The sequence below is a fragment of the Phoca vitulina genome, unplaced genomic scaffold (assembly GCF_004348235.1).
Source record: "Phoca vitulina isolate PV1807 unplaced genomic scaffold, GSC_HSeal_1.0 scaffold165, whole genome shotgun sequence".
Lineage (NCBI taxonomy): Eukaryota > Metazoa > Chordata > Mammalia > Carnivora > Phocidae > Phoca > Phoca vitulina.
In genome coordinates, this window is record NW_022589868.1 from 1 (window position 1) to 25,559 (window position 25,559).

Sequence of the window (25,559 nt, forward strand, 5' to 3'; positions counted from 1 at the left end):
GGAAAGGCGCATCACTCTGGAGCAGGAGATAATAAAATATTGGAAAACCGAGAAGGGTGGCCAGAGAGGCATTTTAGCAGCTAAATAAGACCTCAGTGATGATGTGGAAGGGGGATGTAAGGAGCTTCACCTTCAAAGCACATGCGCAGATCTCTCACAGGTCTTTGCAATGCTTACAAAGTGCCTGATACAAAACAGTAGTTTCACATGGAATCCTTTTGATTTTGTGAAATCTGATACATGGATTTTATATTACCGGCATAAGTAATAATCCCAATAACCTAGATTTGAGAGTGTATTTTCTAAATCTTGATTCATACGGGCCATCAAAGCCAAAATGAGAAAATTCTGTAACATGAGGTGATAGAAAAGAAGTGCTTTGATTTCCAGGTAAAACAAACAGTGAATCACCCAAAGAAATAGTCACCCCATTAACCTGTCCTCACCAATTCTTTTATGTGCCGGAAATTTTCATTCTTGAAAGACACAGAAGGAGACATGTGTCCTATTTTCAGTGGATTTATTTCGGCATTACAGCTGATGTCACCAGCCTGTAAGGAAGGACATCCAATCAGTCTCAGGAAGCAAAATTATTTCTGATGTTCCTTTTAACATGTTAGGAAATCCTGAGGTCACATGTCGGGGCAGGGGAGGGATTTTAGGCTTCTTTCACCTCCCCGACCCTGCCACCCCTCCTGTAGCCATTCACGTAAACCTGGAAGTATTCAGATCCTCCTGATGCAACTGGGGGGGGGGGTGTGTGTGGGTGGCACTGGTTCTTACAGCCCGATACGTAACAAGACCATTTGCAATAATAATAGACTGTAACTGACGGAATTCAGGGCTCTCTGTGGACCATTTTAAGACTTTGATTTCCTGACGTCACCCGTGCACACCACAGGAGTAACTACCGGAGAGCCAGCTCTACGTGCCAGACAAAGGCGGAGCCCATGTCAAGGGGTTTGGCTCGACAGTGCTTCTCCACCCGGGCTGCACGTTAGAGCTACCTGGGGGTGGGGGCTCCTAAGGAATCTTTGGTGCTAGAGCCATCGCCCTGAAGATTCTGATTTAATTGACTGGGGGTGGGCCTGAGCCTGGGCAGGAAACCCAGCTGATAAAAACGAGGAGCCAGGGTTGGTCACTACCAGGTCAAAGTCCAGGCGGGCATCTTAAAGACCAGCTACTAATTGCAGCTGTGTAGACCAATTAGTCTCCCACAGTGGCAGTCAGCTAACATCTCCATAAACAGGACGCTGACAAAGATCTTCACCTGGCCAAAGCCGAGCTTTAGCAATAATTTCTGCCATCTGTAACTGTTTCCATATAACAATAACCTGCTTCTAATATGAAACTGACTGCTAGTTAATTGGCACTTAGGATGCAGAGCATTTATCTTCTCAGTTTTCCATCTGTACGATATCAAGACATGATCACCCTAACCTCATGGGGGTATTTCCATAATGAAAGTGCACACTTTTATAGGCAATTCAGTTGCCCTTACCTGATCTGTGTGCACCTCAGTCAGGTACATCAGTGGGTTCTTTTCTTTGGTGTACTGAGGGATGTGGATGATTACAGATGCCATGCTTACTGGAACACTCCCTGTTGTTACCTGCATAATATGGAAGAAAACATTCTGGTTATTGCTGCAATATGCACATGTTGCAAAGAAAATGATCAATAACCTCTATGTTGATGGAGGGCAACTATTAAGTGGTGAGATTGAGTCCATTTGAAAGTAAGTCTTGGGGCGCCTGGGTGGCTCAGTTGGTTAAGCGACTGCCTTCGGCTCAGGTCATGATCCTGGAGTCCCGGGATCGAGTCCCGCATCGGGCTCCCTGCTCAGCAGGAGTCTGCTTCTCCCTCTGACCCTCCCTCCTTTCATGTGCTCTCTCTCTCTCTCTCTCTCTCTCTCATTCTCTCTCTCAAGTAAATAAATAAAATCTTTAAAAAAAAAAAAAAGAAAGTAAGTCTTGTTAGAGTCAAACTCAGGTGGGTCTCTGTGTCTCACCTGTTCGTGGAGAATCTCAACATCTATAATGTGAACTGGTAAGTAATTTGTGACTTAGAAGTTGGTTAAAAACACTTAGTGTTGAGTTGGGCTACCAGGGCTGAAGTCCCACTTTGCCCCTGACAAGCAGTGTGGCTTGGGCAAGATACTTGACCTCTGTATGCTTGTTTTCCTCATTTGTAAAATAAAAATAGCAACTTAGGGGGTATGTGCAGGTACAGCATTTGTTCTCATTGGTGGGGAATCTGTTCTAATAGGCCAGTGCTCATGTCCTACTGGTTGTTAAATAATTTTTTAAAGATTTATTTGTCAGATATATATATATAGAGAGAGAGAGCACATGCGCGCGCAATCGCAAGCACGAGCAGGGGGAGCGGCAGGCAGAGGGAGAAGTAGGCTCTCCGATGAGCAAGGAGCCAGATGCAGGACTCAATCCCAGGACCCTGGGATCATGATTGGAGCTGAAGGCAGACACTTAACAACGAGCCACCCAGGCGTCCCTATTAAACATTTTAAATAACAACCATGGGGCGCACCTGGCTGGCTCAGTCATTACAGCATACAACTCCAGATCTTGGGGTTGTGAGTTTGAGTCCCACACTGGGTATAGAAACTACTCAAAAATAAAATCTTAAAAAGAAAATAATAGGAATAATAATCCTACCAATCTTATAACTAACCTGGGAATTAAATTCTTTCTACTTTTCAAATTTTCTATGATTTGTTATAAAATAGCAATTTTTCACAAATTTCTCTTATAATTGATAACAATCTTTAGATTATAATTGCTTATGAATGCTAATGTAAACTGACTGAAGGTATTTGTGTATAAATGGTTAGCTTCTCAAGAAGAAGTGGTCTCCAAGGATAAACTGGCATTTTAATTATATTCCAGAGACTTTTGCCCACAGTAATACCATTATATTAACACTTCGTTGATTAATGTTAAACATTTGCCTTCAAAATACATCAATTTTTTACCCAGAATACATAGCTATGCACAAAGCTCAGCTGTTTACTTTTTGGAAGTCCTAGGGGTTCTCAAAGTATAGCACTGGGACCAGCAGCATTAGCAACACCCGGAAACTTGTTAGAAATGCACACTTTAATTTTTTTTATTTTTTAAAGATTTTATTTATTTGACAGAGACAGCGAGAGAGGGAACACAAGCAGGGGGGAGTGGGAGAGGGAGAAGCATGCCTCCTGCTGAGCAGGGAGCCCAGTGGGCTCGATCCCAGGACCCTGGGATCATGACCTGAGCTGAAGTCAGACGCTCAACAACTGAGCCACCCAGGCGCCCCAGAAATGCACAGTTTTAGGCTCACCATAGATTACTGAATCAGAAACTCAGAGGATGGAGCCCATGACATGTGTCTTAACATTCCCCCCAGGGGATTCTATTGCATGCTCAAGTTTGAGAACTACTGGTATATTTCAACTTTTTACTTCTTCTCTTCCTGGTCTCATTTTTCCCCCCTCCCCCTCCTCCTGATTTAGTATTCTTATGACAGGCTTACCAACCTTAATGGAGAAGATGAATTTTGGACCAATATCTTGAAAACTGTGCATGACAGAAGGAACATTCCCATCTGAGGAGACTTCATAAAAATTTATGTTGGTGGATCTGTTGGATGATGTTTGTAAAGCCAAATATTTTAGTTTTGCTGTTGTTCTCGAAGCTTAATACTTCCTTTATTTAAATATCTTCTAGCTTATATTACAAGTAAACGTTTATATTTAGGTCTAAAAACCTAATGAAAACAAAAGCTACTTACAGGCTAATGTTTCCAAGACTAAAACAAATTCCTTTAAAAATATATCCCTTCATGATCTTTATGCAAGATTCTTTGTGTTCTATGTTTACCAGTTGTACTTTAGAACTAGTAGAACTCAAGATTGCTATTACACTGACTGGTGTGCTAATGCAGTGCACACTTAGTCCTTGTTGATCGGATGAATGGATTGATAAGCCAGAGGATTTTCCACTTGGGTGGCTGAAATGCAATGATAGGGTATGGAGTTTTAGCTCCTGCAGTATTTTGTACTGGATGCCTGTAAAATAGGGCATACATTTTCTTTGTTATTCCTTCTCCCTATCCTTCTCTGGTTCCAAACCAACTCGAATGCTTTTGGTCTGAATTGAGGTTGGTCAGTCTGTTGCCATGACTAGCGTAGAGACCGCGTTTATGAAGGCTGACCTAGAGGTTTCATCAGACTAAACTTAGAGGTATCAGATGATTTGATCTCTTTGCTTGGGGTTGCCAACTAAGGTTTGCAAGTGAAGGGAGGACCAGGTCACAGGAACCCCGACAGGACTGCTCAGACTGGAACATAACTGGATACCCTTCCCACTCCTCTTCACTCATTTCCGGGGCTAAGGCTGGATTCCAACCAAGCTAACCTCATTGGGACTGTGGGGGCCTCGGTAGCAGGCATAGGGGTCCAAAAAGCAGTATTTCTTCCCCCTGGGCAGTGTATCATAATTCTAGGATGATGATTCTATTTCAAAAAGAAATTTGAACTAGACATTTTCTGAGATAGTTTTTGGGCTTCTTTATGGAACTTCTGTCTTTTTTTTTTAATGCCTAAAACTTTTCCAAATTCTCTAAAGGAAAATATGTCCAAGGAGACTCAAATAGATGTGGCATTTGTCAAGGTTATGTAGATGAGAGGAAACAATGATTTGTCAGCCTTACATGGAAAATGGGAATACTTACTAGACTTTGAAACAGAAAGCCTAGCTGTATTTGCGTGAATTATTCCCTTTACCTTCCAGAAGACCTTTGTGTGAGCCCCTAAGAAGAGTTAGTTTCTAAGTTAGTATATTCCGCTTTTGCATTTTAAAGTGATCTGACATTTTTCCATTTGTTACTTAAGTTTTCCTTAAGTTACTTAAGTTTTCCTTAAGTTACGTAAGTGTGGATGATCAATGTATTTATAAGCAGTTAGCTATGCTCAGGGGGCCCCTGTTTTTAAAATAATTCTATCATGATTTCCACCCATAATATTTGCACAGTATAATTGCAGATTTATCAAAGTAGTTGCTACACTGCTTAATGATTGGGTAGGAATTTTTCAAAAAGTTTAAAAAAAATTTTTTTACAGTACTTGTGATGGTTAAACAAAATAAATCTGCAAAACAAATCTTATTGTGAACTGGTTACATAAATTATGATCCAGCCAGGAATAGGATAAGTTAGATCTGTATGTCCTGATATAAAAACTTCTCTAAGATTACATAAAAAGCAAGGTTAGAGAAGGATTTTATCATTCCATTCGGGTGTGTGTGTGCGCACATGACGTGTATATCCCGGTAGACAGACAAATCTTGCATCTGGAAGGTATTCTGAAAAATAGCTGAGTCATCTATGGAATTTCCAGAGGAGGTGGGAGGGATGACTTCACTTTTCATTGTCTTTCTGTAGTGTTTGGATTTTTGGTTTCTTTAAAAAAACATGAAGAGGAATTATCTGGGTGGTGGGATTAGGAGCCATTTTAATGTTTACATATCATAATTCTCCATATTAATTTGTAAAAAAAAACTTTTTGGTATATTTTAAAGAACATCAGATGGTCTTAAAATCCAGTTTACCATCACAAAAATACAGAGCTAAGATGTTACTGAAAGTGAAGTCCCACTTCAATCTTATATTTATTTCATGTTAAACTATCTGGAAAAACTGGCTGTGGTGTGAGACTAGAATCCTATAAAGGCTGTGTTAAGAAAAAGCATTTAGGGTAAGAATCAATGTAGGTAGGAAGAAAAAAAAAATCAGGTACTGTGGTAATAACAATCTCTCTGGATGCATTGGTCTTCAGTTCTTTGAGCACTGCGGGTCCTTTTGGAATCTGCAGTTACTGATTAATTTTTCAGGGATGGATGACTTGGGCTGTATTTTGTTCTGCTTTTGCTGTTTGCAGAAGCATTCTTTAATCTTTGCTCATGTGTCTCATGCTCTCGACATAATGACACATTTTCCTTTTTGTTTTTGCTCAGTGACCTACTGCATGATCTGTGTTCCATGCTTTTAAGGGGTGCGGCGATGTGGCAAGTTGGAGAAATTCGCTGTCCCTAAACACTGTTTGAGGCCTGGCTTCTTGGCAATACACTGCAGCGCATTTTCCAGGCATGACCGATGTGTGCTAGGAAGCTGCCTCCGTGCCTCACCAGGTGGAGAACTCTGGTTCCCAGGCTGGGAGCGGGGCATCACCTTCAGCCTGTGTACCTGCATAGCTGTGCTCGTATGTCTGCGCCCATGAACCTGCTTCCCTTCTTAGGGGGAGTTAAGGTGATGCGTCACCCTATTCGTGCCTATGGTGTTCCACGTGTTAGCCACTTCTCAGGACACCTGCCCCTCTGAACAATTCAAGATAGCTGCTACCAACCAGGATCATTTTGCCACTGCTTTCAGCTACGCTTGCTCTGGTCAGGCAAGAAAAGGGAATAAATACAGTATTTCTTTGTAGATGACTTCCTTTGGGAAATGCCTCATTTCCTCTCGGTTGGAAGAAACCCCTAATCGGTTATGTCAGGAATGTTCCACCCAGAAGCTGATTTTCTGTGATGAGATTTTCTATTTGTGGTGGACCTGCTATGTGCAAAGCATTGTGCTTGGGGCTTCAGTGTTTAGGGATGGGGCATTGCTTGCGAGCTCATGGGGATGGCAGGAAGCAGGCGTGGAGAAGGAAGTGGTGGCAACTCCTCAGGGCCCAAAGCGTTCTGCTGTGGCCCTTAGGGAAAGCGGGCACCTCATCTGAAGGCCCGCAGAGGTCTTTCCCTGTAGCAGGTGGCAGAGGGGCTGCTCCTCTGGCTCTTCTGGTCTTGCTCTCAGTCCATAAATGACAAAGTCACTCAAGGTTCTCCTAAGGACGCACTTGTCCCTGGACTTCTCTTTTAGTTGGCAAGGGGGAAATATTTAATTCAAATTTTCCAGTTAAGAATGAACATATAGAGGACTTCTTTAGTCACGAACCAAATGTGTTACAAACGGAGTGATATCAGTGGCCAGAGGCTACTCAGTGCTTCACCTACCTCGTTATGTGAATATCGGCATCATACCGCAGAGGAATTTTGAGGTTGACCAAATTATCTGCCTTGTTTTCTTCATGGCTTTCGCTATTGAAACAGACATTAGGAAACTACTTAGAGAGAAATATTATTAAAGCCCATCTATTATCAATTCATGGCTTCATTATGTTTTACCTTAAGGCTTGGAAATGGACAGATGCCTGATTCTGAAGGTTTTGAAGATTGAAGTCAAAGTTAATAGTGAAAGTCACCTATACACAAAATTAAAGTTCATTAATCTGGGATGGTTCATACACAGGGACCAATTAAAGAAAAAGTTCCCCAGAAAAGCAAACTCACCCCAATTTGATTCTGAATTGTATATGCCTTAAGCTTTCGAACTTGTAGAATATCTGTTCATCCACCTTGCTGTACTTAGCACGCCTCACCTTTAGAATTAGAGGGCCTACACCTTTCAAGTCGCGTGTACAGATCTTCACATCACAGGCATGGCTACTTGTCAGAATGTGAGCGTTCTGTGCCGAAGTGAAATTTGCTTACCAGGGGTTAACAGGATAGCCGTGACTGTACAGCACTCGGACCAGTGTTGGTCAATATACTCAGTAAAAAAAAAGAACTCTCCCTCTTGTATGTGCTTTTGAAATGAATTGCATGGGGGAAAATCCCACTTTTATTAATAACTTAAACCACTCAGATATTTTAAAAACTTCCTGTAAATATGCAGTTTGTGACACCTGTCAAATGATGTTACCTAACAATGAAGATGGGATGGTGGCGAATGAACACTAGTACCGAGACGGGCTAGTGTGGATTTGAGGATGAAATGCAAGTTGTACCTGTTGCTCCCTCTTCAAAGCAGGGTAGCCAACATCACAGGTAACAGTCTTCTGAGATGAAGCAATCTGGCATGTTACTTCTGTCCCATCAACCTGAAAGAGACCAAGGAAACCATGATCAATATGTAGAGTGCATGTGTGTGTGTGTGTGCATGCACACGTGTGTGGGCATGCATGCGTGTGCACATACATGCTGAAGGATGTATAAACCACATGGGCATTTTAGCAGTAAAGCTGGTTCACAATGAATTTATTGTCCCCGAAGACTCAAAAAACTTACATTGTCCGGGTAGCTATTCTATTTTTATTGCTAAGCAGGACACCCAATAAGCCAAAAGTGAGGTCAAACACTGGAATTTTCCCCCAGAACTATAAATCATAGTTCTTATATTTCAGAAGCACAAAAAACTTTAATCCAATATTTAGAAAGGCTGTCTTTAATACATACCTTTCTCTCAATATATTTGAAATTTGTACTTTCAAGAGAAGAAAGCAAATCATATGTTGGTGTTTGTATTTTAAATAATTTAAAGAATCTTTTTTAGTTCTCCTTGTTTTTGTTTTTTTTTTTTTCCTCTTTAAAATAAGAAGTTCCCATTTGGCATAGGAAATTGAACACCGAAGTCAGAATAGATTTAGAACACGAAATCTGTTAAGTTCGACTTTAACTGGGAGGAAGCCATTTTTAATCCTTTTATCAAGTAGTGAATTTGGGAAATCTCAGCTTTTCTCTCCTCTCCCTTTCATTGCTTGGTGGCAATGGAGGGGCCAGAGGGGCATTCATGGCCAAGTGTGTTCCTGGTATAGTGATCAAGTCAACGTGATTAACTGACCTCGCTGGAATGCAGCATCCTGGCAGTAGCAAGACTTGTGGTTACAGAGCTTGGCCCGGGCGCTAGGGGACTCTAACTTCTCGGAGCAAGTGCAGCTCGGAGCCTCTGTGCGGCACCACGGCAGCCTCATCCCACAGATGGCTTGAGAAGAGTTATGGTTGTGTCTGGCCAAGTCTCAGGGCAGAGGAAAAACTGACCAAGCTGTGAAGCAGAATTGGTCTAGATACAGAGCCAGGCTACGCTCTCATGTGGTTTAACTAGTTGGGAGCCCCAAAGTTAGGATTGATCGCACTTAGGCGTAAGGTGCTTCTTCAGATAGCATACAGGACACGGGGGTGTGGGTGTGAGCAAGGTGGTCACTAATGTCAGGCAGGAAACACAAGAGCGGTGAGCCTGGAGCGTCGTCACCTACCGGCATGGACCAGGAAGCAAAAAACAAGTTTTCTGAAAAATCAACAACAATTCTAGTGTTGTATGCACTTTCTCTTTTGTTTTTCAGTGTTATTGAAAATGTTAACCTTCTGTTTTGGTTGCTGACAATAAAGAGTTGATCTCTGTTAAAAGGAAAAAGGTAAAAAAGAGAAAAAAAAATTAAGGTTAAAAAGGCCAGTGTTCAAATACTTCACTCATTTTAAAAATAAGATAAAACTCTTTAGATTTGGAGGACTGAGAAAGTTGTTTAATAAACCATCTTCATAGTAAAATGATGCAGACAACAAATAAGTCAATGCTATTAGATCTTCTTCTTCATTGATTTTAATTACATTGCAGGGAGAGGAACGAGCCCAAATACAAATGGTTTGAGATTTCTTACTGTTTTACTCCTTTATGGATGGTAGAAACTGAAATTCAGATTTTAAGGGTCTTTATTAGTTATGGATGTTTCTTTTGTAGAAAAAATCTCCATAAACATTCACTTGAATAAAGTGATCTAACGTGTCTTATTTCTACATTTTACACTGAGCTCAAGAGCAGACTTACTGAGTGGCTGACAGTTGTTGGACATCTAGAACTAGATCCGAGATACAAACTCCATCATCCCCACAGTCCTTGTAGAAAGGGATCTACAAAAAAGGAAAAACAATCCCACACATTTGCTCTTGAGTTAAAAACCAGACTGTGGAAGAATACATGTAGAATTATTCCATTTATATAAAGCTCAAAACCATGCAAAGCTAAACAACATTTTAGGAATATATACATGGTTAGCAACATAGGAAGAAAGGCATCAATAAAGGCAAAATGCAAGGTGATGATTTGCCTGGGGGAGCAAGATGAACGTGGATGCAATGGGGGTAGGGAGGGATGCCGAGAACATAGGTTTTGGTAACATTTTTTAAGTGGGTGGTGAGCACAAGGTGTTTGACTTTATGGTTATTTATTTCTTCAAAAAATATTTATTGAACACCTCTGGTGGGCCAGGCACTGCTCAGGGGGCTGGGAACAGAGCAGTGAAGAAGATAAAAATCCCTGTCCTTCATGGAACTTGCCCGCTGGTGAATTTTGCACATATAGGTATTTTCACGTAGAAGACGAACAGTTGAAAAATTATGTCCTAGGTAGCTTTCAAACACGACCGCAGCAACTATGAAGCTTTCTTAGCCAGTCTGAATTCCAGGAAGGGCAAACTGAACTCACACTGAAGACCTTGGCCTTCTCAGAGTAGACTTCAAGGGCGGGGCTGGTGCCAGGGTTTTCCAGACTGATGTTCACACACAGATCCAAAGAGTTGACAACGTCAGAGGGCTTCTAAACACAGACAGAGCAAGGCAGTTTACTAGGGCACGGCAGCTTCCAAACAAGAAAATGACCACCAATGTGTTCATAATTAAGAACACAGTCCCCTCTCCATTATGGAGAATATCCTTGTTTTGAATTTTCCAGACTCTTGCTTCTTTTCTGTCTTAATTCTGCCCTTAGCCTCTCCACTACCAAGAAACTTAGAGACTTGGGTTCAAGTAAAAATCTGAAGCAGCAATTCTTAGTTAAGCTCACCAGTAATCTTGTTATTCATACACAATTTATAAATATTTAGAGGATATGCCCAGTTTTAATACTTGAAAGTCCTATCAGTACACGGCTCTCAGGTTGTTGGCTACAGTCTTCCCAGTTCCTACTGCCAAGACTTAGGAGTCCTTAGGTATCCTGACCAAGTCTCCGCGAGGGCCTATTATGACCTAGATGGGAAGGTGCTCAGGGCTGGCTATCAGGAAATGACAAGAGAACTCCCTTCCTTAGAGCCTAACTCTGCTCTATAGAACCAGGTAAAGGGGGGTTCCTCAACTGGCTGCAAGGCTGGCACACAGGATGGGCTTGGGATTGATACCCAATACGGTGTGTTAACTGAAACAAGATCTCTTCTCTGACCCAAATCACACACATTTTCTTAAAAACTTCACAAGTACACATCAGCATGAACAGGATATATATGCGAACAACAGCTTGGCTGACTTCATTCCCCCCCAGGTTTCATTTGATCTATGACTTAGCACAAAAATAGCAGAGAATGAGAGCCGGCTTTTAGCCCTTTAAAGGATGTGTATAATTGGCATCTTCACAACAAAAAAGGTCCAGGCCTTCCTAAACAAGACTCCTTTAACATGAGCAAGAAATTAAACAATGCAATTGATTTTAATTCTTCTATTAACTCTGTTTTTCCAACTCATATTTCGTAGTTTTTGATATGTGATCTCTGTATCATTCATCTATATCAAAAATATCTGGGAGTACTCCTTAAATCTGCTTTTACCTTCGGCCTTTAAACCCAAATTTCTGGTGGTGGGAACCCAGAATATGCACTTTATAAAAGTTCTCTTGGCAATTCTTATGGATCTTGAACTCTGAGAACCATGTTCTAGGAAAGTTCTTAAGCAGCTCTTTTAAAAATGGTTTCCTGAGGAAATCACACTTTCAAACACCATTACATGGTTCTGGGGGGAAACAGTCATATAATTTATAAAATCAATTTTCTGTTGGAAATTTTCCCCTGAGAAGCATTTTTCTTACTTGCAAGACTTTCAAAATTCATGTCAACTATAGTAACTATGGCATAAGACTGGAGCAAATAATTTTTACCTCATCCTTCACCTATATTAATTTAAATCCAATAGTGGAAATCACAAATGGAATTGTCCTTTTCAGCAGCTTAAAAATTTTCCCTGATAGGAAAATGCTAGAATAAAACTTACTGTCTACTAAAAGCTCCTTCCTGTTAAATGTTTAAGAAAGCACTGTGTTTGATTTCTTTAAGAATCCTACTTTTAGCCTTTCAGTTGTAAGCCCAAATAAAATTTCACGCTAGTAACATATTAATAGAAGGCGACCATATGCTAGCATAAAGAATATAGGATTTCCTACTTATAAAATTAGACAAGAAAAGCATTAATTAAAAGGGCAAGCATTTTCTAACTCCCAAGCTTCCTTTTTAGACTTTGACCATTCATGAGTCATTCAGAGGAAAAGATGAGAGAGAGGACTGAGGCCTCACCTGTATGTGGATGGTGTGCTCAGCGCAGCTCTGTGCTTGGCTTATGAGCATATTCTTCTGCAGGCACCTTTCATTATTTTCTTTAAATAAACCTCTGGAGGTTACTCTGGATGAATACAGGTCTGCATCTATTGTGATGTTGTAGATAATGGCTATGATAAAAATCACAAAGAAATTTTATTGCAAATAAACATTTACAGAAAAACCATCCCTGCCTTATTGTGTCTTACTGGGTGAAGTCAAGGACTTCAAGAAAATATAAAAACAGTCTTTCCATGAATGGATTGTGAGCAGTGGATGGCCACGGCATTTGTAATTCAGACTCTGGTACGATATAGGGGACTGTGGTTAGAGAGAGAGGGGATTCAAAGAAGCATGGCTTGAAGAGTGGGGAACAAAGTGGACTTGCCACCAGGAAATCTACAGAGGGAATTTGGTCAAATTATTCACATCCTCAAGCATCGGTTTTATCACCCCTAACATGGTGATATGATAAAGGAGGAGTTACTGAGTGCCTACAATTGAACACATTCTCAGATGTTCCCTTATACTGGAAAGTGGATATGATCTCATATTTCAGATACTAAACAGAATAAAAGAGGTAAAATAAACCAGCTCCATTCACACAGCTAGGTCACCGTCAGAAATAAAGCTAGGGCAATTTTGAAATCAGGGCTCATGTTCTTTCGGCTTCCATGCAGTTGTGAGGATTAACTGTTATTTGAGATCAACTCTGAGGGAACACCCTAGATGCTTTATTTGCGGGGTTGGGGGGGGAAGGCATGCAACTCCACAGTAATAAGTTTGGAGTCAGACAGACTTGGTTTGAATTCTAATCCACGATTTATGAGCTCTATGACTTTAGGCCATTTGTGTAACCTCTTTGAACCTCCATTTCCTCATCTATAAAACAGAGATAATACTACTAACCCAGGGAAATGAAAATGAAAAAAAAAATGCAATAACAACTGATGTTAGTAGCCAATATACAAAGTATCAGAGCCTTCAACTAGAGTCTGCTGTCCAAAACTGAGAAAGAAGACCTGATGATATTCAAAGCATCAGCTGCCTTATCTGGGGTTACTCCAACTTATTTTACTATTTTCAATATTTTAAAGGTTGAATGGACTTCCAACATACATTAATTCTACAGGTTACCTTTAAAATATCTATTAGAGATGTTGGATAATTTTTCTTGCTCCAATGACTTAATGAAGTTAACAAAGATAGATAAAATATAAGTGAATCAAATGAACTAAAAAGTGGTGAAAATGATATAAAGGAAAAATGCCAGGGAGGCGAACATAGCCAGGATAGAGTTAGTACACATGGTAATACTAGCTCATTTTCCTCAAGTAGCCTGGTGAAAAGGATAGCCTCATAGGCAATATATCAATTTTTTAGGTTATTAACTTTAAACTGGAGCGAGTACCTGATACAATAAATAATAAAGACCATATGCTTTAGAAATTTACTTCTCAAAGTTGTGAAGATGGGATTCTGGTCTCACATACTATTATTGCCAGACAATTAAGTGACAAATGATCATGACTGGCTTGTCTGTGTGGACCTGGAGACATCAAGGAAAAGGTCCCCTGTGGGAAGAAAGCCCAAGTAAGGACCTTCTCTGAAGGCGAAAAGCTGCTTTCCAGTTACAGCAACAAAGCCCCATCAAAAAGAGGAAGATTTAGGAGACAAATCCATGCTTTCAGGCCAGGAGAGTGAACCAGCCAGCCATTTCTGCCAACTAATATATTTCCCGACTTAATGTTTTAGGCAGACTAGCCACTTAATGTTCCCCCCCACCCCAAGCTTTGTTGAGATGTGATGGAGATATAATATTGTATCAATTTCAGCTATACAGTGTAGTTACCTTATATATGTAAATATTGGGAAATGATTACAATAAGGTTAACAGATCATCACCTCACACAGTTGCAATTCTGTGTGTGTGTGTGTGTGTGTGTGTGTGTGTGGTGAGAACTTTGAAAATTTCTCTTAGCAACCTTCAGATAGACAACCCAGTGTTGTTAGCTGTAGTCCCCATGCTGTACCTTGCATCTAGCCACTTAGTGTTTATACAGGAATGGTTTTTGACTCAACTCTCCTGGCTACTCAAACGGACCTGGTACAAGACAGATCTGTGAGATGTGCTACTCAGAGTTGGGTCAGCATTTGAACGCCTGAACGGAAAAATGCCAGAGAGCTATAAGAAGTAGGAAAATATGGAAAGCGTGCAAAAATGCGAATCTAACTTCTGCTTTCTGTTTTTAACCTATGTATTTCTTGGTATGAATCATGACAAAGACTGAAAATAGAGAGGCAGGTTAAGTTGGTTTGTTAACCACTTAATGAAACACTTGTAGGAACTACAGGTGTCTGAAGGTTAGAGCCCAAATCTGATGGAAGGGGGATGAGAACCCATGAAAAAGCAGCGAGAGGAAGAAGGCAGTGTTTAATCAAGTGCTAAGTCCATTGCCATGCTCTGTGGGTGCTGGAGCAGGAGAGATGAGAGTGAGGGGCAGTGGTGTGGAAGGACTCGGTCACACCCTGAAAGAGGGCTCGCTGGTCCAAGAGAGAGATGACAATTCCTGGTGACATTTGTCCAATTTTCCTCACTCTTCCTTGCTGGCAGGACACGTTTCAGATTTTTACCCACTTCTCCAGATTATTTAGAACATTTAAAACACTGGGCACAAACTACATATTGTTTATATTTTCTATTATCTCGTGCCTATTAATTCCTCAAGAATAGGAATATTTGGTACTTGTGCTATACACACTGTATCTAGATCATGTCATAGTGGACATATGGCATAAAATATGGGTGTAACGTCAGTGTCATCTGTGCGTGCCCAAGGTTTGAGGTAAGGAACCCATGGGTAAAAGACACTTAGATAGAGTTGGGAGAGCCTGGGACTAGGTCCAGAGATGGTAACATTCTGCTGCAGAAATTTACTTTCTAGAAAAAATAGAGGAAGATCTAACCACATCTTCCATACCTAATTAACCATTCTCAGGCACCTCAAATGTGTGGCAACTTAAATATCTGCAAGACCCTTATTCCTTCTGGTCTATAAGCCCAAAGTATAGGTTATATTCAGGACTAAAACTCCACAAGCAAACCTATCTCCACACAGATTATTTCAGGTCAACCCACCCACTTGATCATTTTGCTTAGTAGGTCTAAACTTGGCACTGAAACAGAGTTGGAGTTTTATGTCAGCATTCTTGTTGAACAAAGTAATTTTTTCTGGTGTGAACAAAGCTTCCACAGATACATCAGCAATACTCTGTGACCTGAAAGACATAAATGGAAACAGATAGGTTACTGCCAAGTGCACATGTTATAACCTTTACTTAGAGGACCCAGGGCCAGCATTATCAAATTATTCTCTGCATGATCTAAGCACTTGGGCAGTATTTCATATTTGAAAGCTCTAAAATGGCAGGTAGGAATAAGGTCTTCTGTGGTTGTGACCGCACTGCCAGCCCAATCCACATTTAATATTTTTTGTTTGTTTGTTTGATGCATGCATAAGCGCAGGATGTGAGTCTGCAACCTCTTTGCAAATAAAGTCAAAGTCACGGTCCCTGTTGCCTATTCCCAACCACAAACGGTGATGTTTGCTCTTCCACAAAGGAAGGGAAGAGAGCAGGTGGCAAGGTGGGAGTGGCGTGGCTGATGACCGAGGAGCGAGCGTGGCCGTGGCCGAGGAGCATGGCCGTGGCCGAGGAGCATGGCTGTGGCCGTCTCCCTGTTGCCTCCCTTAATGGCTGGCAGCAATTCTTTGATGTGTGGCATAGGACCATGATGGTGACAACTAGTCTGATATCAGAAAATGGCTGGGGAGTCTCTCAGGCAGGGTGCTAAAGACTTCAGACTCTGGCACAGCCCTTGAGATATCTAAAAATCTCTCACATACACATGGCCTCATTTGCCCCTATAACACTCCTGTGAAATACAATATTGTCTCCCTTTTATTAATGAAAAAGTCTGAAACAAACAAAAAACATTTAGTAACTTATCAATTTACTGAGTAATAGCTAGCATGTGAGGAGTTAGAGCTCATGATCTCCTAGTTCCTCTGCCAGTAAAATTTTGTACTTCAGCATAATGACCCTGTGTGCACACGCTCCGTTATTTACAGAGCAGTCAGTAGTGTAATTAGTAATTTCACTGTTCTGAGAAGTACCGCAAGAAGATGCAGAAGACATTTTCTCTTTCATCTCAGGTACCATCTGAAGGACTTGAGTCAACTGAAAAATTGTTTCATCAGTTAATCATGTACCTATAAGGCCCCCTAATAAGCAGCCATAAAACATCTAACAACAAGTACACCACGTCCTCAAACCTACAAGATCTAAAATATCTAAGTGAATGTTTTCTGTAAGTCAATCTCTTTAAGAGAATCTTTTATCCCAGTGGAGATGGTGGCATTGATTGAAATGATTTTGTAAACTTTTTTTTTTTTTTTTATTCTCAGGAAGTTACCCAGAAAATCTAGTCTCAGCACCTTATAGGAATGGGACCACAAAATGGCAAGAATCTAGCTTGACTGATCACCTCAATAAATTGACCTGACTCCATGTGTCTTGACTTTTTGAAGAATCAAATCCACCTTTAAATAAAAAAGTTTGGCCATCACTGGCAACATTAACAGGGAGTATCGGGGCATCTGGCTGGCTCAGTCAGTGGAGCATGTGACTCTTGACCTTGGGGTTGTGGGTTCGAAACCCTTGATGGGTATAGAAATTATTTAAAATCTTTTTTAAAAAAGGGAGTGTCATAGTATAATAATTACATAGGCTATGAAGGATGAAGCCTACCAAGATGGCTGGAGGGTGATGTTCCCTGGAAGGTATTTTTTAAAAAATTTATAAGAAATCGTAAGTCCTGTGACTATGTTATCACACCTTGTATTTTTCTAATGGCATGTTACTCTTAACTGACTTTATTCAGTAAATATATTTTTTTAATGTGTCAGTCTTAAGTATGATCTGTGCATTGTTTTCCTCCCAGGTGAAGTTTTCATTAAAATGATGCACTCAAAACAATGCACTTCATTTTTTAAAAGCACATGTGAAATATTGTAGTCTATGTAATGTTGTTCGGTTCTTGAAGTATTTGGACATTTAAAACACAGTTTTCAACAGAGACAAATGAAATATATTTGGGGGGACTCTTGATCGAATGCTCAATTTCTTTCTGATTCCAATCCCTGGCCAACCCAATATATTTATATTTGTCCTTGAATCACACAGCTCTTGAATCCCCTATTGCTCCTCCCTGCTCTTCAACTCCTACTGAGGTCAGTGAGAGGTCAGCTAAACCTAAATAATGGCTTCTTGTTTATGACTAATAATTTCAAAAGTTACTTCATAACCACATGAGAAGTTATACTTCACTTGTGTGGTCTGAGTGTTCAGTATTTTTAGAGCATTCTCATGAGGCTTCCTTTCTGTGAGCTGAGGTAAGGTTATTTGGAAGATAATATTCAGAAATATCTTGGATACCATTTCAAAGGCTCTGTCTTTTCTATGTCCTTTATCTGCTCACCATATAGAGAAGAGGAACTTGACAGCAATGTCAAATAAATATTTTTCTTCCCCCACAAGGAAAAACACATTTCTTCCTTTGACACAGAAACTATGACACATAATTGTCCTGGAGTCTTCTAGAATGCATGTGGCATTTCCACAATTTCAGCACAGCTATCTGCTCTACTTAACAGGTCATTTTTTTAGTTAGCTAGTTTGTGTCTGGCTCTCAGCTGACTCACCAGAGCTGAACGACTTGCCCAAAGGCACCAACAGACACATCGGTGATAGAATCCCCATTTAAGTCACCATAACCATCCAAAGATCTCCCAAAGTACTGGAGCTGGCTCCTAAAGGCTCCATCGGATCCCAAGATTTTCTGAAAGAGCAAGTTTGACATGAAAGTATAATGTGTAACAACTGAAATGGGGGGGGGGGAAAGGAGCTTCTATACTGCACTGTTAGATTTTCTATATAGCCACTTCAAGTTTTTTATTCTCCACAAAATCCCATTGATTTTTCAATCACAGCTTTTCTCATCTGTTTATCATGCTTGCAGCCACATTAAAGAAACAGCATGAATCTTTAAACATAAGATCACAAAGCAGCAGATCACTGGGCTGAGCAGGATTTAAAGCGAGCTCAGGTATGATTGCTCTCCTAGACCACGTCTTTTAGGACTTCCCTGGAAAGTTGCCTGATCAATGAGGCCCCCTTGGTCACCCTTTAAACTACCTAATAACTCCCATTCCTTAACATTTAAAAAATTTTTTAAATGCCTTATCATTTATTATGATCTGGAACACTTTATCTCACTTACCTTATTTTCCCCTCTGTCTCCTCCACAAAAAATGTAAGATCCACAAAGAGCAGAATTTTATCTGTCCTGTTCTTTTAAGATTTTATTTATTTGACAAAGATCGAGAGAGAACACAAGTAGGCAGAGAGGCAGGCAGAGGGAGAGAGAGAGGGAGAAGCAGGCTCCCTGCTGAGGAAGGAGCCTGACTCAGGGCTCGATCCCAGAACCCTGGGATTATGACCTGAGCTGAAGGCAGCCGCTTAACCGCTGTCACCCACCCAGGCACCCCACCTGTCCTGTTCTTTACAGTATCTCCAGACCCAGGACAGTGCTTGACACAGAGTAGGAGGCTCACTAAATGTTTGCTTAATGAACAAATGCAGTTCTAAAATAAGTGGGATGGATCAGATTGTCTGCATGGTACTCTGTCACTCTAACATGATGATACTCACAAGTGAATGCATCACTATGGAACTCCACGGATTACCTGAGAATATCTAATGCGAATGGTGCTCTCGTGACCGTTGTAGATGTACACAGCTCCAGAGTTCTGATTTTCCAAAGGTGAACCAACTATTACATCGTTAAAGCCATCCATGTTGATATCTGAAAGAGCTGCAATCGCTGAACCAAACCGAGCATTTTCAATACCCTCAGGGCCTTCAAGAAATTGGTGCCAATTCAAAACGCCCTTGCAAAGGGGAAGAGAGGGATGATTAAAGCAAACCTTCCAACTTTTATCATTAAAATTCACAGCAAATGATGCCCAAACCAATTTGTAAACTGTTAAAAAGCAGACAGGATTTCAAACCTAGATTTCAAAATTCTCTATGATGAGAATTATAAATGAGAATTCTAGCAAGTAAGCTCATAGGATGTGTGCTCATAAACCAAAGTGAAAGGAGCAAATTCCCTACTGTGGCTGCACAACTACATAACACTGCCCATATCTTTGCCTCTTTTCCCCCCTTAATATTAGAATCTTTACCTGTTTCTGAAACTTTTAAAATTTGCTGATGAAAATCTAGTATCTTGCATAAAATTAAGATGGAGACACAACAAAAAACACAGTATCTTATTTTAGACCTTTTCTTAAAAATTACTGAACAGTGGCATAATTATAATGGGACAGGAAGTAGAAAATGAGACCATTAGGTTCCAGTTCAAGATGGTAACCCTGAACTCACCCCCCTTCCCTGGAACCCATCAAATTACACCTATTAATAGAACAATTCCTCCTGAAAAACAACACAAAACAAAAAGACAAAAAACAACCGAGGGCTGACTGAACAGCTACTGAACAACCAAAGATAGAGAAAATGACAAAAGAACACAAAGAGAGGCAGAGACACAGTAACAAAGGGAAACTGATGCGTGGGGATGCAGAGTATGGTGAGGGCAGGCACAAATTCCTCTGTCCTTGGGCACAGAAAATAAGCCATAGTTTAAAAGAGCAATTAGCATCTGAAAGAGACAACACTAGAACTCTGCCACATTGTGGAGGAGCTGCACGCTAAGCTCTCCAAGTCAGAGGGACTGGAAAATGATGGTTTACATTATTACCATTCCACCTTAAAACCTCGGGCAGAACAGGGTCTGATCAGCAGATGGGCAGGTCTGGTTGTCTCTGTGAGCTCTCAACCTCACTGACCTCAACAAGCCCACGGTCCTCAAGCCCACACCAGTCTCAGTGGTGTGGTGCTGGGACACAGAAAAAAAGCCACAGTTTAAAAGGGCCAAGGAGTGGTGGGAACACTCTCTCCCCCTCCACCTTTAAGGCCCAGACTGGAGCAAGGGTCCAAACACAATCACCAGTGGATTTAGATGCCATAACATACAGGTCCCAACCCTATAAATGGTAGGGTTCAGTCATCAGAGGGGGCTTGCAACATCAGCAAGCCCAGGGTCCATAAGCCCATACCAGCCTCTGTGGTGCCAGGGCACAGAAAATAAGCTGTGGAATTTTAGTTCTTTTTTTTTTTTTTAATTTTTTAATTAAAACAAGTTTTTATTTTTAAATTAAAAACTTTTATTTCCTCCTTTTCTTTCAAATTTTATTATTTTCTTTTTTCTGCAAAAAGCCACAGTTTAAATAACTAGCATATACAGCCACAGCTCCAGCCACCAGAAAAGTCACCAAGCACACACAGTCTGCAAAGGGACACCAACCTTCAAGTTTAGGAGCAGTAGCTGTTCTGCCTAATCCACAGAAACAAACACAGAAAGTCAAGCAAAATGTGGAGACAGAGGAATTTGCTCCAAAAGAAAGGGGGAAAAAAAAAAACCTCAGAAAAACAACTAAATGAAACAGAGATAAGCAACATGCCTGGTAAAGAATTTAATAATTGTGAAGATAACTGGGCTGGAGAAAAAAGTGGAAGATCTTAGTGAGACTTTCAATAAAGATATAGAAAATATTAAAAAGAACCAATCAGAGTTGAAGAACACAATAACTGAAATAACAGGGAATTAACAGTAGATTAGAGGATGCAGAAGAACATACCAGCAACCTGGATGACAGGGTAATGGAGAACAACACAAGCTGAACAGCAAAAAGAGAAAAGAATAATAAAAAAAAAAAGATAGATTAAGAGATCTCATGGATGACAAAGTGAACAAATATTTGCATTCTAGGGGTCCCAGAAAAAGAGAGGAAGGTGTAGAAAACTTATTTGAAGAAATAATTGAAAACTTCCCTAATCTAGGGAAGGAAATAGACATCCAAGTCCAATAAGCACAGAGAGTTCCAAACAAGATGAACCCAAGGAGGTCCACACAATGGCACATAACTAAAATGTCAAAGGTTAAAGATAAAGAGAGAATCTTAAAAGCAGCAAGAAAGGAACAAAAAGTTACTTAGAAAGGAAAATCTATAAGGCTATCAGCTGATTTTTCTGCAGAAACTTTGAGTATATCCTGCTACTTTCTTCTGGCTTGCAAAGTGCTGAAAGGAAAACAAAACAAAACAAAACATACAGCCAAGAATACTCTACCAGACAAGATTATCATCCAGATTTGAAGGAGAGATGAAGAGTTTCCTGGACAAATGAAAGATAAAGGAGTTCATCACCACTAAAGCAGCCTTACAAGAAAAAATAAAGGGACTTCTTTAAGTGGAAAAGAAATGGCCATAATTAGAGATAAGAAAATTATGAATAAAAGATGTAAAATATGACAACATACACATAAAATGTAGAGAAGGGAGTGAAAAGGGAAGAAAAGGGGAAAAAGAAAAAGCCCCCCCCCCACCTTTGGAATGCCTTTGAACTTAAATGACCATCAAATTAATATAGACTGCTCTTTACTTGGAATGTTCTATGTGAACTTCATGGTAACCACAAGCACAAAACCTATGATAGACACACAAAAAAGAAAGAGAAAGAAAGCTAAATATAACACTATAGAAACTCATCAGTCACAAAGAAGAAGGAAAAGGAATAAAACAACCAGAAAACAAATTTTTAAAATGGCAAAAAGTATCAATAATCACTTTACATGTAAATGGCCTAAATGCTCCAACCAAAAGACATAGGGTGACAGTAGATAAAAAAACAAGACCCATCTATATGCTGCCTACAAGAAACTCACACCTCAGACCTAAAGACATATACAGACTGAAAGTGAAGGGATGGAGAAAGATATACCATGCAAATGGAAGTGAAAAAAAGCTGGGGTAGCAATACTTATATCAGACAAAATAGACTTTAAAACAAAGACTGTAACAACAATTATTACATAATGACAAAAGGATCAATCCAACAGGAGGATATAACCATTATAAATATCTATACACTCAACACTGGAGCACCTAAATACATAAAGCAAACATAAATGGACATAAAGAGAGAAATTCATGGTAATACAATAATAGTAGGGGACTTTAACACCCCACTTCTGTCTGGACCATCCAGACAGAAAAATCAATAAGGAAACAATGTCTTTGACCATCTTTGGACCAGATGGACATAACAGATATATATGGAACATTCTATCCCAAAACAGAATACTCATTCTTTTCAAGCACACATGGAACATTCTCCAGAATAGATCACTACCAGGCCATAAAACAAGCCTCAATAAATTTAAGAAGATTGAAATCATACCATGCATCTTTTCTGATCACAACAGTACGAAACTAAAAATAAGTCACAAGAAAAAAGGAAAAACACAAACATATGGAGACTACACACCATGATACCGAACAACCAATAGGTTAATGAAGCAATCAAAGAAGAAATAAAATACATGGAGATGAATGCAAATGAAAACACACGGTCCGAAATCTTTGGGCTGCAGCAAAAGCGGTTCTAAGAGAGAAGTATACAGTATACAGTGATACAGGCCTACCTCAAGAAATAAGAAAAAGCTCAAACAATCAAAACTTACACCTAAAGGAACTAGAGAAAGAAGAACAAACAAAACCAAAGCAAACAATAAAGATCAGAGCAGAAATAAAAGACCTAGAAACAACAACAAAAAAGAAAAAAAAAGAAAAAAAATCAGTGAAACGGAGTTGGTTCTTTGAAAAGGTAAACAAAATTGACAAACCCTTAGCCACATTCATCAAGGAAAAAAAAGGACCCAAATTAAAAAAAAAAAAGAAATCAGAAATGAGAAGAGCTGATACCACAGAAATACAAAGGATTGTAAGTGAATACTATAAAAAATTATATACCAACAAATGGGACAACTTAGATGAAATGGTTAAATTCCTAGAAACATACACTCTTCCAAAACTGAACCAGGGAGAAATAGAACATCTGAATAGACCAATTACAAGTGACAAAACTGAATGGCAATCAAAAAAATATCCAAAAAAAAAAAAAAAAAAAAAGAAAAGAAAAGAAAAGAAAAAGTCCAGGACCAGATGGATTCACAGGGGAATTCTACCAGATACTTAAGGAGTAATACCTATTCTCCTCAAACTATTTCAAACAACAGAAGAGGAAGGGAAGCTTCCAAATACATTCTATGAGGCCAGTATTACCCTGATACCAAAAGCAGGCAAAGACACCACAAAAATAAAACTATAGGCCCGGGGAGGCAGAGCAAGATGGCAGAGGAGTAGGAGACCTGGATTTCATCTGGTCCCAGGAATTCAGCTTGGATAGGGATCAAACCATTCTGAACACCAATGAACTCAACAGGAGATCGAAGAAAAGAATAGCAACAACTCTCTGAACAGAAAAGTGACCACTTTCTGGAAGGTAGGACGTGCAGAGAAGTGAATCTGAGGGGATATTCGGGAGGATAGACGGCGGGGGAGGGGGCCTCCATCAGCCACTACCGGCAAGTGATAGAGCAGCGGGGCACAAAATCAAAACTTTTAGAAGTCTGCTCCGCTGAGGGAAGTCACTCCAGCGGCTAAGCGGGGGGTGGAAACTTCGCTGGGAAAGTGTGGTCTCAGGACCCTTGGGGTCACAGAAAGACAGGGGGTGCCTGAGTGCAGCAGAGCTCCCCCAGGTATCAGAGCAGGGAAGCCGGCTGCAAAGACGGAGCGGAGGAGTGGGCTCTCCAGCTCGGGGTTGCCATAAACCGTGATCCGCAGCACAGTTGGGCCACTGCTCCTCCCGCAGGGACCCAACAAGCAGCAGATCCGGGGAGACTCCCCTTCCTCCCCAGGGAGGAGCAGCATGGGAGCGCACTACAGGGATCTGCTGGGTTTGGAGACTCCATACGGGCCGGGTGCCAGAGATAGAAACATTTGGTCACAGGCCGGGTGAGCACGGAGTATGGCCAGAGACCGGGGAGACGGGAGTGATTGACTGCTTTTCTCTGGGGGCTCACTGAGGAGTGGGGCCCTGAGTTCTCGGCTCCTCCGGGTCGGAGATTGGGAGGCTGCCATTTTCATTCTCGTCTTCCAAAGCTGTACGGAAAGCTTGCAGGGAACAAAAGCTCCCGAGAGAAACCCAAGCAGATTACTTAGCCCAACCCGGTAAGGGCAGGGCAATTCCGCCTCCAGCAAAGACATTTGGGAACTGCGACAACAGGCCCCTCCCCCAGAAGATCAGCAAGAACAGCCAGCCAAGACCAAGTTTACCGATCAGCGAGAATGGCAGAACTCCAGCGCTAGGGGAATACAGCACATAGAATTCATGCCTTTTTACCATGATTCTTTAGTCTTTCAAAGTTAATTTTTTTTAATTGTCTTTTTAAAAAAATTTTCTTTCTCCCTTTTTTAACCAACATCTTATCAATCCCTTTTTTAAAAAAATATTTTTTATTTTTCATTTTTAGAGTCATATTCTCTCCCTTCATAGTAGTTACCCTTATTTTTGGTATGTATATATATATATATATATGAGTTGTTCTCTCTTTAAAATTTTGAGATACAGTTTCTTCTAACAGATCAAAATGTACCCTAAATCTCTAGTGTATGGCTTTGTTCTAGTCTCCTGCCTGATCACATTCTCTCCCCCCCTTTTTTTTTAACCTTCTTTCTTTTTTCAACCAACTTCTTATCTAATCAATTCCTTTTATAAAATCTCCTATAAGTTTCATCTTCACAGTCGTATTCCATTCCTTCATTGTATTAACCTTTATTTTTGTACATATATAAGTTTTTCTTTCTTTAAAATTTTGGGAGGCATTTTCTTCTAATAGACCAAAATATGCCCAGAATCTAGTGTGTGGTACTGATCTATGCACCAGCCTGATCATATTTGATCATATTCTGTTTTTTTTTGTTTTGTTTTTGTTTGTTATTATCTTTTCTTTTCTTTCTTCCTTTTTCTTTTTTCTTTCTTTCCCTTTCTTTTCCCCCGGTTTCAGGTCTTTTCTGATTTGTTTAGTGTATATTTTCTGGGGCGTTGTTACCCTGTTAGCATTTTGTTCTCTCATTCATCTATTCTCCTCTGGACAAAATGACAAGACAGAAAAAATCACCTCAACAAAAAGAACAAGAGGCAGTACTGACTGCCAAGGACCTAATCAATACGGACATTAGTAAGATGTCAGAACTAGAGTTCAGAATGATGATTTTAAAGATACTAGCTGGGCTTGAAAAAAGCATGGAAGTTATTA

The 25,559-nt window shown here is 40.3% G+C and overlaps 1 protein-coding gene across 1 annotated transcript in view; it reads right to left on the reverse strand.

Moving 5' to 3' along the window:
• Positions 1–14: 14 nt before the first annotated feature.
• Positions 15–25,559, reverse strand: part of LOC116628987 (integrin alpha-2) — a 97,147-nt gene continuing 71,602 nt past the window's right edge. Inside the window, exons 14-26 of the mRNA XM_032399284.1 lie at positions 19,024–19,227; positions 17,980–18,116; positions 15,357–15,496; positions 12,197–12,348; positions 10,348–10,458; positions 9,691–9,773; positions 9,122–9,263; positions 7,877–7,969; positions 7,215–7,291; positions 7,044–7,127; positions 3,533–3,635; positions 1,502–1,612; positions 15–551 (exon numbers count right to left, since the gene is read on the reverse strand). Of these exons, the coding sequence (XP_032255175.1) occupies positions 432–551; positions 1,502–1,612; positions 3,533–3,635; positions 7,044–7,127; positions 7,215–7,291; positions 7,877–7,969; positions 9,122–9,263; positions 9,691–9,773; positions 10,348–10,458; positions 12,197–12,348; positions 15,357–15,496; positions 17,980–18,116; positions 19,024–19,227 (1,557 nt within the window). The 3' untranslated portion in view covers positions 15–431. The remainder of the gene's footprint in view (positions 552–1,501; positions 1,613–3,532; positions 3,636–7,043; positions 7,128–7,214; positions 7,292–7,876; positions 7,970–9,121; positions 9,264–9,690; positions 9,774–10,347; positions 10,459–12,196; positions 12,349–15,356; positions 15,497–17,979; positions 18,117–19,023; positions 19,228–25,559) is intronic.